Below are 13,223 nucleotides of genomic sequence, written 5' to 3'. Positions count from 1 at the left end.
TTTTTGAGTATCAGGTATTATTTAGATAATAAAGCAGCAAATTGTTGAATATTAATCTCACCAGAGCCATCACTAACTTCTCTTAACATCTCATCCACTTCAGCGTCAGTCAACTTTTCACCGATGGAAGTCAAGACATGTTTCAATTCAGCAGCAGAAATTAACCCATCACCGTTCTTATCAAAAACTTTAAAGGCTTCTAATAACTCTTGTTCAGAATCATTAGATTTCATTTGACGCGACATCAAAGCCAAAAATTCACTGAATTCAATCTTATGGTTTCCATCAACATCGATTTCATTCATCAGATCAGCAACTTCAGCTTCACTTGGTGATAAACCTAAGGATCTCATTACAGTAGCTAATTCGCTAGATGAAATGGATCCGTTGTTATCTTTGTCGAATAGGGCGAAAGCCTCCTTAAATTCTGCAATTTGTTCTTCGGTCAAGTTTGAGGACATGTTATTTATTGGTATGGACACGGTTTTGCGGTAGCACGTTCAGATGAAGATCGCCTTTGTGTGTCTTATTTAGTATGTTGAAATCAAGGTATAACCATAAATCTCTATGGTTATTTGGCAATATTGTCTTTTTTTAGCAAAAGATGAAATTTCGAAAAATTCAAGAACCGGGTTATCTTTTCGTCAAAATTATAAGGTGGTGATGAAGCTTGTATGGCTGGTTAGTTGGTATAACGGTTCTCTACAAGTTAGCAAGTCAATCGAGACAATGAGTATCTTTTCACTGAATATAATTCCCACATGGTTATGGTGGTTAATCTTATTGTATCTAGTGACACCATTGTTAGCCTATTTTATAGTTCCCTACCTTATAAATGGTACTAAATCTACGAAGAAGAGAATCATCATATATGTACTAGGAGATATTGGTCATTCACCAAGAATATGTTACCACACATTGAGCTTTGCTGATTTGGGATGGGAAGTGGAATTATGTGGCTATATAGAGAGCGAGGTTCCCATTAGTCTCATAGATTCTCCTAATGTTACTATTCATGAAATCCCTGTCTTTGGTAAGGGCAGAGATAGATCCATAATATTGATGGTTCAAAAGGTGCTTTTCCAAGTTGGTGTAATTATTAAACAGCTATGGGAATTGCGAGGAAGTGATTATATACTTTTACAAAATCCTCCAAGTATTCCAATTCTACCTATTGCTGTCTGTTATAAGTTGGTCACACGCTGTAAATTGATCATTGATTGGCATAATTTGGCATTTTCCATACTACAACTAAAATTTCACGGTAAATTTTATCACCCACTTGTGTTAATTTCATTTACTATTGAATTTATGTTTAGTAAGTTTGCTGATTACAATCTTACAGTTACAAAAGCTATGAAAGAATATTTGGTAAGTACGTTCAGATTGAAGGCTGATTCGTGCACTGTTCTTTATGATAGACCAGCAGCACAATTTACTCCATTGAATGTAACTGATGAGGAAAGAATGAAATTAATACATACGGAAAAGTTTATTAAAGATTACATTCCAGAAGATTTCGATTTGCTAAAGGGTGACAAGATTATTGTGACATCAACTTCATTTACACCCGATGAGGATATTGGAATCTTACTGGGTGCTTTAAAAATCTATGAAAATTCATATTTAAAATTTGATACGAACTTGCCAAAAATTTTGTGTTTTATCACCGGGAAGGGACCTTTAAAGGAGCATTTTGTTAAACAAGTAGCGGAGGAGAGACAATGGGATCGTTGTCATGTTGAGTTTGTATGGTTAACCGCAGAAGATTATCCAAAATTATTACGATTATGTGATTATGGTGTCTCTTTACATACTTCAAGCTCAGGTCTCGACTTACCAATGAAAATACTGGACATGTTCGGATCTGGGTTACCTGTCCTTGCAATGGATTATCCTGTATTGAATGAGTTAGTCACCCATGAAATTAATGGGTTGAAGTTTTCAGATAGAAGGGAACTACACGAATCGTTAATATTTGCCATGAAAGATCAAGACCTCTATAAAAAATTAAGGAACGGGGCAGAAGAAGAATCGAGAAGTAGATGGAACTCAAGTTGGGAAAGATCTATGAAGGAATTGAAAATTGTACATTGAGAGCGTAGGTAAGACAGTAACTTGTCCCCTTTTTTCTTCTAATTTACCTTATGCCAGTAGTAGTACTAATAATGTAAGAAAAGAAATAATGATGCTATGTAGTTTGTTAATATTATTTAATTTCAATTATTTATTTTACCTCTTTATCTTAATTCCTTAGTGACCCAAGTTGGTAAGACGAAGGAAGCTTCGTGAATTCTCTTATTATAGTATCTGTATAATCTTTCTTCATCAGCATCAGAAATTTCACGCAATGGTTTCTTAACATTACATGTCTTATCCTTGGAACAAACCATGAAACCAATGGAACCAGATGGGTAGGTTGGGATAGTAGTGTAAGCATATTCAGCGACAGGGAAGACTTCAGAACAGGCCTTCTTCAAATCCTTGATGACAGGTAGATGAATCCACATGTTTTCAGCTTGAGTGGTAATAACACCCTTTTCAGTCAAGGCACCATTCAATAATTCAAAATATTCCTTTTGAAAAAGGCTTTCGGCTGGACCTTCTGGATCGGAAGAATCAGTAATGATGACATCAAAAGTGTTTTGATAATCTCTTAGGAATTGGAAACCATCACCAATGTGAGTCTTAACCTTTGGATGATCATAAGATTTAGCCATTTCTGGCAAGTATTCCTTGGATAATCTAATAACAGCTTCATCGATGTCACAAAGAACGGCTTCTTCGACACATTCATGTTTAACCACTTCTCTTAAAACACCACCATCACCACCACCGATGACAAGAACCTTCTTTGGGTTTGGATGGGAGTTCATAGCTAAGTGAGTGATCATTTCCTGATAAGAAAATTCATCACGTTCAGTGGCTTGGATGACATTATCCAAGACAAGAACATTACCATAAGTAGTTGATTTGAAGATTAAAACATCTTGATATTTAGATTTTTCGTGATGTAAGACTTTTTCCACTTTTAAAGTCATAGCTTGACCTGGCCACATGGTGTCAGAGATTTCTCTGAACCAGCCGTCAACGATTGTTGGATGAGTGATTTCTTGAGCCATTGTATTCAATTGATTTGGTTTAGTTTGCTTGTTTGAATCAGCTGTAAAATAAATAAGGTAAAAGTTAAGAAATAGAGTAATTCATGCATTCATCAGTTCATCGCTTCCCTCTTATCTTAAATACTTCACTACGTTAAAAAAAAAATTTTCAGCCGAAGCTTCAAATTTCCTGCAACGTCAGAAAAACAACGTACAGATGACAAGAACATTTAAATGCATTCTGGACGTTAGGTTGTTCTTTGATTCTTCTTAAAATCTTGTGATATTCTATTAATATATTGAGGTGCCCTCTCTTTGGTCGATTTCTTAGGAAAGACTGGGAGAAGTGGCATATCAAATACTATAGATAGTTCTGTCAACAAGTATATGCTCAAGCCTGCTACAGTTCGAATATTGAGGTAATGTAATAACCAGTAGCCTATGTATGTCTCTAAATTATAATAGTAAAGATCATGGTGGTTTAGACCAGCAGAAAGTGATAATAATCAGGAAATATAGTTTCCCCCTCGGGGCAACTATTGCAGTAATATTTTAATCCTTAAAATTAGGCACTGTGGCCGAGTGGTTAAGGCGACAGACTTGAAATCTGTTGGGCTCTGCCCGCGCTGGTTCAAATCCTGCCGGTGTCGTTATTTTTTTGCCTCTTTAAATGATCTTAGCAAGCCAACGGTTCATTTTTGTTAATGGCCCTTCTATAACCTTTGAAAAAAAAGGTTGTTTATTACGATTAAATATTTTTTCTATAAACATAAATATTATTTGTTAAGTTTTGTTCATCTTATTTGTTGATGTTGTATTGTTTAGCTAGTAATATACCTTGTGCAACGTTTTGTACACGTGCATCCAATTTGTAACCTTGTTTTTCTAAACTTATCAGTTCTTGCTCAAACTTATCCAAAGGAACGGCAAAACATTCGATAAATTCATTATCCTCTAAAGAAGTTTGTGGATTCAAATTTTCAGGCAAAGTCATATCAATCTCCACGGTAACTAATGCCAAATTGGTATTGGTAAATCCAGGGTCGTTAAATGCCACAGGGCTCACATGGACAATTTTACCAACATAACCTGTTTCCTCTTTCAATTCCCTCAAAGCTGCAGTTCTAACATCCTCATTTGCATCAATTAGTCCTGCTGGCATTTCAATACACACACCTTCTACAGGAGGTCTAAATTGCTTTTGTAAAAGAATCTCATTTGGTCTACCATCCTTGTATTTTAAGATAGCCAAAATACCAATACCGTCAATGCCACCGGCTGCTCTGGTTAAACGGACGGCACTATCCCATTGCCTTTCATTTCCATTGGGATCTTGATAAGTAATTTTTTCTAACCCGATCCATTTACACTGACTGGCATCAGCAACTGGAGTGGTCTTCAATATTTTAGCATTATCTGGCTTTCCTTTGACTGGGCTCATTATAGAAAATGTTCTTCTTATGAGTAGTTGCTTGGGTAGTGTCCTTTTGCAAACAAATGCTAATGACATGTTTTCACTTTAACATGTTTGATATCGTTCAAAAAATCCCTTGTTCTCGCAACGCTTAGCGTCTGATTTTTTAACGATTTTTTAACAATTTTTTAATCCAAATATCTTAATACCTTAAAACACTGAGTTACTAGAAAATCAAACAGCCGAATAAACCAAATTTAGTAAATGATAAAGGACTGGCAGATACGGGAGTCATTTGATATTGGAAAAATTTATTTGAGTTCTTTTGTTACTGTTAGGGAAACGTTGAAAGTAGGAAATTTAGTTCACAAGATTTGATTTAGACTTTACCTATATACATACAATTAGCCAAGAATAATGGACAGATAACCAAAATAATCTTTTCCTCTACGTGTATGTTTAGGATTAGGGACGCACATTGTCATTTCTTCGGAGAAATTCCACCTCTCAATGAAAATTGATTTTTAATGAAAATTTCATTTTGCAAGCCTTGTTCAGCTTTAACCTTGAAAGTAGGCAAGGTCTCCGTAACAAACCAAAGGAAATCAATATGAGTGAGATTAACTCTATGAAAGCCCAAATCCAAAAGTATTTAGTAGAATCTGGCAATTATGAATTGTATGAATATCAACCCTTATAGACCGAAACCATTCATCAAAGTACTAACTAACAAGTGATATGAAAATAAGAATCTCGAAACAACTAACTGAAAGCCTTTTACGAGAAGGTTGGATAGACAAGGTTAAAACGCTGACAAAGGAAGAATTACAAGAAAACAAGTCATTAAATTATACCGAACTTCTGTCTAAGATCGAACCAAAAGCGTTAGGTATGAAAAATCTGAATTAATTATATTTTATTCCAAAATATTGCGGAATACTAACTATTTATGTATAACTCATGCTCAATACTTTTGTCAGATATGGTATCTGATTCAACCAAAACGCAAGCTCTTCAGAAAATTAAAGTTTTTCTGGACCAAGTGGTAGATACTGAATAAGCTTGAAGATTGGAACGATGTTTAATTTCACTGAGAATGGATCCGCCTATTTTATTATTCGAACATTTTGCATAGTCTTACACATTTTTGAAGTATATCAACCCTCATTAGGATATGCGCTCTAAGGAAAGGTATGAAGAAATTATTTTTTTTTTTTGATTCATCATTTATTTTCAAGAAATCAGAAGGTCTCAATCGAATTCATATATCCTTTATATGGGGTATATAATGTTATAGTAAAATTCTAATATTCCTGCTTCATTTGAGGCATAATCTCCATATCCTGAAAAAAAATATGTCCAGCTACATTCTTAACTTTGTCAAATTTTGAACACAAGGGCAATTTTGATATGAAGGGGAATCTGTTCCAATTGTGTAGTATGGACTTAGTTATTGTACAGTTTGACACCTGTAACTGTGAAACTTTATAAGACTTTTCTGCTGAAGCGCGTCGAATTTTTACCTTACAAAATTAAAAATTATAAGGGAGTGTGGTCTAGTGGTATGATACCCGCTTTGGGAATTTCTTCTCGAATATGCGGGTGGCCCGGGGTTCAATTCCCCGCTCTCCCCAATCTTTTTTTGAAACTTTTTTTCACGTTTCTTTTTCTTTTGTCTAATAATCTCGAATTCTAAAGTTTGAGATGAGATAAGCTGAAATTAAATTTAATTGATATTCTTCCTCTGTTACAAACTGTATAATGAATTAGTTTGCACACCTTTTTTTAATAAGTACTGTAGAAACAAACTTGTAATATTATACAATATGAGTGAAGGTGGATTTATACGTCGTGTACGCAGAACCAGATCAAGAGCTGCCAGAAAAAGGGTAAATTATACGGAAGTTAGCGACACTGAAGATCCTGCGCTAAAGGAAGAGAAAGATGATGCTCAAGTTGAAGTACCTGCAAAATCTGAATCCGATGACGAATATAGGGAGGATGAGAAGGTTGATATTAAAGATGAGGCTGAAGATCCAGAAATCATTGATTTGTCAGACGATGAGGAGTCCGACAAGTTGAATGATGATGATGACGATGAACCACTGAATAACAAGAGAAAGAGGACAACCAGAAAGAAAACCACCACCGTCACAAAGAAGAAAAAGAGGAGTAATAAGCCAAAGGTTTCATACTATGAACGTAACACCCTAAAATTGTACGAAAATCATCCCGAATTGAAGCAAGTTTTCCCGGACTTGAAGAATTCATCACCCTATGTAGCCATAAGGGCACCTCAACCTGAAGGGATGAGCATTAAATTATTACCCTTTCAGTTAGAAGGTTTACATTGGCTGATCCAACAAGAAGAAGGTATTTTTAAGGGTGGTGTCTTAGCTGATGAAATGGGTATGGGTAAAACCATCCAAACAATTGCTCTTTTGATGAACGATTTAACCAAAAGGCCATCTTTAGTTGTGGCCCCCACTGTTGCGTTGATGCAATGGAAAAATGAAATAAATCAGCACACTGATGGAAAATTGAAAGTTTATATGTTTCATGGAACTTCCAAAAATATTGACATAAAGACACTAAGTGAATATGATGTGGTTTTAACCACTTATGCTGTCCTTGAATCTGTCTTCAGAAAGCAGAATTATGGATTTAAAAGGAAACATGGAGTAGTAAAGGAACTTTCTGTTTTACATAATATCGAGTTTTACAGGGTCATTCTTGATGAAGCACATAACATCAAAGATAGACAAAGTAACACAGCTAGGGCAGTTAATAATTTGAAAACACAAAAGAGGTGGTGTCTTACTGGTACACCGTTGCAAAATAGAATTGGTGAAATGTACTCATTGATCAGATTTTTAAACATAGAACCATTCTCAAAATATTTCTGTACAAAATGTGACTGTAACTCAAAAGAATGGCATTTTTCTGATAATATGCACTGTGATAGCTGTAATCATGTTTTAATGCAGCATACGAACTTCTTCAATCATTTCATGTTGAAAAATATTCAAAAATTTGGTGTTGAAGGTCCTGGGTTGGAATCATTTCAAAATATTCAAACACTTTTGAAAAATATCATGTTGAGAAGAACCAAGGTTGAGAGAGCAGATGATTTAGGTCTACCTCCAAGAATTGTGACTGTTAGACGTGACTTTTTTAACGAAGAGGAGAAAGATCTTTACAGAAGTTTATACTCGGATTCTCAAAGAAAGTATAATTCATATGTGGAAGAAGGTGTGGTCCTTAATAATTATGCCAATATTTTTTCACTTATAACAAGAATGAGACAGTTAGCTGATCATCCAGATTTGGTTTTAAAAAGATTCCATGATCAGGCAAATGTGACAGGTGTTATTGTCTGTCAATTATGTGACGATGTGGCGGAGGAACCTATCGCATCTAAATGTCATCATAAGTTTTGTAGGATGTGTATCAAGGAATACATTGAGTCATTTATGGAAAATAATGATTCAAAACTTACGTGTCCTGTGTGTCATATTGGTTTGAGTATTGATTTGTCTCAACCCTCTTTAGAAATTGATTTGGATTCATTTAAGAAACAGAGTATCGTTAGTCGATTAAATATGAAGGGAACGTGGCAGTCGTCCACAAAAATTGAAGCCCTGGTTGAAGAACTGTATAAATTAAGAAGTCCAGTTCGCACAATTAAATCGATTGTCTTTTCTCAATTCACAAGCATGTTGGATCTTGTTGAATGGAGATTGAAAAGAGCAGGCTTTCAAACAGTTAAACTTCAGGGGAGTATGTCACCAACTCAGAGAGATGAAACGATCAAATATTTTATGAATAATATTGAATGTGAAGTATTTTTGGTTAGTTTGAAGGCAGGTGGTGTTGCGTTAAATCTTTGTGAAGCATCTCAGGTCTTTATTTTGGACCCATGGTGGAATCCTAGTGTTGAATGGCAGAGTGGAGATAGAGTACACAGAATTGGCCAATTTAGACCTGTTAAGATTACAAGATTTTGTATCGAAGACAGCATTGAATCCAGAATTATTGAGTTGCAAGAAAAGAAAGCAAATATGATTCATGCAACGATAAACCAGGACGAAGCGGCAATTGGAAGACTAACCCCAGCTGATTTACAATTTTTGTTCAATAATTGAATCTAATTAATTAGATAGATATGTATTTTTAAATATTCGATTTATGATTCGGTTTTACAAATTGTTCTTTAATATGTCTTCAAAGATACTATATTTAAGAATCAAAGTAGTTATATTATATTAAAATTGTGAAATGAAATATGCATTTGTTATTAGTATACAATATATAACGTTGTTTGAGACCTAGGCAGCAGCAGAGCTTGAACGTGCACCAGCACCAGAAGATACTAGTTCAATTTGTTCCTTAGATAGTTGGATCTTTGGTAAAGCCAAGGTGCCTTCATGACTTGCAGGTGGAAGGAATCCTACCTTATTTAAAAAGGAAATATATATGCCAATTTGTTCTGGAGTTGCGCCCATACCTGCAGAGTTATCCACACCAGACCAAGACACATATTTCTTCAAAGATGCAACAGCATTACTGTCATCTAATTCTGGGGCCTTTGTACCTTCTGGTAAATTATCAAGTACCATATGCAATAGGGGGTAAAGAGCGTTGTCTTCGTTTCTATTGATAACAGACTCTTCTAAGGATTTCTTCCAAGCTTCGTAAGATTCAATTTCGACGTCGTAGCCATACTTCTTCAAGGAATACAAATAATCCCTGAAAAGTATACGTGGATGAGCTGTGACATGAGCAACGGCTAACTGATCTTCTTTAGGAGGATTTAAAGCTGTAGCAACCACCACACGAGCCACTTGATCAACTGGAACCATGTTAACGCTATTCTTGATATCTGGGATTTTTCCAAGTTGCACAGAACCTTTTAGGAATCTTAATAAGAAGTCATCTGTATTGGAAGAACCATTGGAGGAAGCACCAGTAACATAGCCTGGTCTTACAATGCATCCACGTAGTCCTCTTTCACCTGCACGTCTGATAATATATTCGGCAGCCCATTTGGATTGACCATAACCACCACCAAGACCATAAGCAGATCCTTGTAAATCATCTGATTCCAAAATACCAGTCTTACCTTCAGAAGATAACTTGTCAGAGAGGGAAAAGTAATGTTCAGTATCTAGAGTGGAGGTAGAAGAAACAAAATCGAAGAATTTAGACTTACCAGAGGCTGCAAGATTCATAACATTGATAGTGGAGATAACATTACTAGCTCTTAACTTGGAATATGGGTAAACCCAATGTACTAGAGCACCATTGTGGATGATAACATCAATTGTATTAGTTAATCTGCTCCATTGTTCATCAGAAAGACCAAAGTTTACTTGAGATAAATCACCCAACACAACTTCAATATTAGAAGAGAAGTCTGAAGACCATGTACCGTATGTAATACCTGCTTTTTCTAACCTACCTAAAGCTGCCTTTTCGTCTTTTGCACGAACATGTGCAAAAACTTTGAATTCGTATGCTGAACTTGAACGCTTTAAGATTTCAGATAAAATATAGGAACCTAAGAAACCAGTAGCACCTGTAACAAAAACGTTGATGATTTGTTTCTCCATAACATTTTCTGGGGCAACAAATGGTTCACGAGAAGCATAGGATTTTGGCAATGTTTCGACTAACTTCTTAGCATCCTCGGCGTAATCTGCAGTTGCAAGTGGATTCATATCTGCAACAATATTCTTGGAGTTTCTAGCAGCATCTAACTGAATAGCAAAACCTTTGACAGTTGGGTATTTAAAAATAGTTCCCAATGGAAGATCAACATTTAGTTTCTTCTTCAAACTAAAGATCATCTTGGTAGCTAGAATTGAGTGGCCACCTAAATCAAAGAATGAATCTTCAGGAGACACAGAAGCTGGGGTAGTTGGTAATATGCTCAACCATAAATCACGAACCTCACGTTCTGTGGCGGTGAACTCAGAGTCATCAATCTCAGATGAAATATTGGCAGCAACTAGATTTAATTGTTTTGGAGTTGGAAATTGTAGTTTTGGTTTATCAACTTTACCGTTTGGATTTAATGGTAATCTGTCCCAGACAACAATCAAGGATGGGATAGCGTAGCTTGCTAATCTTTTCTTCAAAAATATCTTAATGTCCTTGGCTAAGAGATGGTAACCAATTAACCCCTTAACAGTTGGATCTGATGAAACATTTTCTGGAACAGGAGTTTGAAATTTCAATAAACTTTCAGGTTTGTCGAATCTTGGAACCATAAATGTTATCAAAGTTGGTTCATTATCAGCATTTTTACGCACCAAAGTAATATTTTCTCTAACTAAAGGATGTTGAGAAATATGAGTATCAATTTCACCAAGTTCAATTCTAAACCCACGGATCTTAACTTGATCATCAGCACGACCACAACATTCACAATTACCGTTTGGTAAATAACGACCTAAATCACCTGTTCTGTATAATCTATCCCTGGGTCCAAACCAAAATTGTCTCCATGGTTCACCATTATCTTTATCCAAATGATCCCAATGACCCTTTTCCACAAACCAATTTTCCACAAATTTTTCCCTATTCAAATCAGGTAAACCTCTATAACCTTCTGCCAACCCACCAGCACGAACATAAATTTCACCGACTTCACCAACACCACAAAGTTGTGTGCGATCATTTCTATTGACGACTAATAATTGCACATTTAACATACCTTTCCCAGCGGGCATAACATCTTTCAATTTTTTTAAAAACGATGGATCTTGGCTTCTAGACTTAACTTCAAAGAAAGAAACAGCACGTTGAGTTTCTGTTGTACCATACATGTTAACAATACAACAATTTTCTGCCAAAGTTTGTAGTCGCAGACAGTCACGTTTAGTGAGGATATCTCCCACGAAAAATGCGTGATGCAATTTAGGAAATGGAGTTGTAGCTTGTGCGGTCAACAGCTGACCCATTGCAGGGGTTAAATGTGTCACGGTACAACCATATTTACCCATCCATTCCGCCAGTCTACCAGGGGTACCAATATCATCTTGTGTTGGAACATATAATTGAGCACCTAAAAATAATGGAGTAAACATATCTCTTTGGATAGGATCATGAGCAATCCCACTTAGCATTGTGAATTTATCTGCAGAAGATAAATTGAATTGTTTGGACATCCAGCTAAAATAATACGCTAACGAAAAATGTCTACCAAGGACACCCTTAGGAATACCTTCTGAACCTGATGTAAACGATAAGGTTGGGTTTGAATCAGGTCCCACAACGACGCCAGAGCGTGTATCTTTTAAATGTTCGAATGGTGCCAGGACATCAGTTGAACCACCACTTTGAATTGTACCATCATCTTGAAGGGCAATAGATGGGATACGAGAAATAACATCTAATTCATCTCTAATATAATCTTCCACTAATTGATCTAGTTCCCCAGCAGATCTAATCACAATCAACCCGCGTGGCTTGGCAACACCAAGGTAAATAGTTTGTCTAGCGGGTGGATATGCAGGATCAATAACGGAGAAAGTGGCCCCAGCTTTCAATACACCCATGACACAAACCATCAAGTCAACTCCACGGGATGAATAAATCATTACAATATCGCCTCTTTGAATCCCTGTATTAATTAAATAATGGGCAACAATGTTGGAGGCACGATTTATATCTTGGTATGTGAAAACACGGGATTGAGAATTGGTTGGAGTTGGAGTTTCCACAACACAAACCCTTTCAGGAAACTTGTCAGCATTATCTTGGAATATATCATGAATGCACCCAACGAAATCGCACCAACCTAGGTTGGCTGTTGGGTCTGGTAGTGTTGAGTTGGAGGACGCTGTCATTAATGAAATCTTAGTTATACATTCTGTAGGATTAGTTAGAGCAGTTGACAAAAACTGACTGAATTGATCTGCAAGAATTTTAATTCTATCGGTAGAATATAATAATTCATTGTAGACGATTTGCAATATGTTCCCATTTAAGTTTAGAGCTAAATCTAGCAAATGATGTTTGAATTGGTTTAATTGTACCGATTCATTTTGTTCCTTTAAAAAGGCCAAGCGGAACAATTGAGGTGGTTTCTCTAAATCTTGTTGAGCTTGGATCTTCTCGGAAAGTTCATCGAATGAGACATCTGATGAAATTTTATTAAGGGCTGTCAATTCTTCAGCAATTATGGTATACAATTGTTGAAATGATAGTGTTGGTTGAATGGTAAATCTCAATACCTTATTTTCTGCAATATATAATACAATGTCGTCATCACCAGATAGTCTATAAAGTAAGGCAGTCCAAACAGCGAGGGCAGTAGTATATTTTTCAGTTAGAGTTGCGTGAGAAAGATCCAATTGAGAGACTTCAAGCATGTAATCAGCTTGTTTGATCAATGGTTCCTGTTGAGGACGTAAAAAATCGTGTGGTAGGACAGTTAATGTTGGATTGTCCAACTTTTGAATCCATATTTGGTCAGCAGACATTATTATTGTTAAAATATTTTAACTATTAAGCGATGAGTTTTGTTTATTAACTTGTTCCCTTCTTTATTGTAAAAAGAAATAGAACAAGACACCAAAGTTGTAATGCAATGATACGATGAGGTTTATATACCGTTCTAGTGCGAGCCTAACCGTTACTTCTAGTCTAAAGTTCCAACCTGGAACTTTTGACTCATATAGCTAAATCCAGCGGAATTTTGA

At 35.9% G+C, this 13,223-nt stretch overlaps 7 protein-coding genes and 2 non-coding genes across 9 annotated transcripts; 5 read left to right on the top strand and 4 right to left on the bottom strand.

The window, feature by feature from the left end:
• Window positions 1-17: 17 nt before the first annotated feature.
• CMD1 (calmodulin) lies at window positions 18-461 on the bottom strand (the record flags this gene model as incomplete). The annotated part of the gene is made up of 1 exon (XM_003678075.1): window positions 18-461. The coding sequence occupies one exon, from the start codon at window positions 459-461 to the stop codon at window positions 18-20; it is 444 nt and encodes a 147-aa protein (XP_003678123.1).
• Window positions 462-567: 106 nt separating this feature from the next.
• On the top strand, window positions 568-2,097 carry ALG1 (chitobiosyldiphosphodolichol beta-1,4 mannosyltransferase; the record flags this gene model as incomplete). Its single annotated transcript, XM_003678074.1, has 1 exon — window positions 568-2,097. One exon carries the CDS (start codon window positions 568-570, stop codon window positions 2,095-2,097), a length of 1,530 nt encoding a protein of 509 aa, XP_003678122.1.
• A 143-nt stretch (window positions 2,098-2,240) lies between these two features.
• Window positions 2,241-3,122, bottom strand: SPE3 (spermidine synthase; the record flags this gene model as incomplete). Its single annotated transcript, XM_003678073.1, has 1 exon — window positions 2,241-3,122. One exon carries the CDS (start codon window positions 3,120-3,122, stop codon window positions 2,241-2,243), a length of 882 nt encoding a protein of 293 aa, XP_003678121.1.
• Window positions 3,123-3,669: 547 nt separating this feature from the next.
• Window positions 3,670-3,751, top strand: NCAS0Itrna19S. The gene has a single exon. It is a non-coding gene; the product is annotated as a tRNA-Ser (tRNA).
• A 149-nt stretch (window positions 3,752-3,900) lies between these two features.
• Window positions 3,901-4,611, bottom strand: YSA1 (ADP-ribose diphosphatase; the record flags this gene model as incomplete). The annotated part of the gene is made up of 1 exon (XM_003678072.1): window positions 3,901-4,611. The coding sequence occupies one exon, from the start codon at window positions 4,609-4,611 to the stop codon at window positions 3,901-3,903; it is 711 nt and encodes a 236-aa protein (XP_003678120.1).
• A 514-nt stretch (window positions 4,612-5,125) lies between these two features.
• SUS1 (Sus1p) lies at window positions 5,126-5,575 on the top strand (the record flags this gene model as incomplete). The annotated part of the gene is made up of 3 exons (XM_003678071.1): window positions 5,126-5,193; window positions 5,265-5,404; window positions 5,496-5,575. The coding sequence occupies 3 exons, from the start codon at window positions 5,126-5,128 to the stop codon at window positions 5,573-5,575; spliced, it is 288 nt and encodes a 95-aa protein (XP_003678119.1).
• A 485-nt stretch (window positions 5,576-6,060) lies between these two features.
• On the top strand, window positions 6,061-6,148 carry NCAS0Itrna10P. The gene is given in 2 exon segments: window positions 6,061-6,097; window positions 6,112-6,148. It is a non-coding gene; the product is annotated as a tRNA-Pro (tRNA).
• A 193-nt stretch (window positions 6,149-6,341) lies between these two features.
• On the top strand, window positions 6,342-8,660 carry RAD16 (DNA repair protein RAD16; the record flags this gene model as incomplete). Its single annotated transcript, XM_003678070.1, has 1 exon — window positions 6,342-8,660. The coding sequence occupies one exon, from the start codon at window positions 6,342-6,344 to the stop codon at window positions 8,658-8,660; it is 2,319 nt and encodes a 772-aa protein (XP_003678118.1).
• A 183-nt stretch (window positions 8,661-8,843) lies between these two features.
• Window positions 8,844-13,004, bottom strand: LYS2 (L-aminoadipate-semialdehyde dehydrogenase; the record flags this gene model as incomplete). Its single annotated transcript, XM_003678069.1, has 1 exon — window positions 8,844-13,004. The coding sequence occupies one exon, from the start codon at window positions 13,002-13,004 to the stop codon at window positions 8,844-8,846; it is 4,161 nt and encodes a 1,386-aa protein (XP_003678117.1).
• Window positions 13,005-13,223: the final 219 nt, after the last annotated feature.

This window comes from Naumovozyma castellii, chromosome 9 (genome assembly GCF_000237345.1).
Source record: "Naumovozyma castellii chromosome 9, complete genome".
In the NCBI taxonomy this organism is placed as follows: Eukaryota; Fungi; Ascomycota; class Saccharomycetes; order Saccharomycetales; family Saccharomycetaceae; genus Naumovozyma; species Naumovozyma castellii.
The sequence above is the reverse complement of the archived record's forward strand: the minus strand, read 5'-3'. Positions and strand labels throughout refer to the sequence as shown.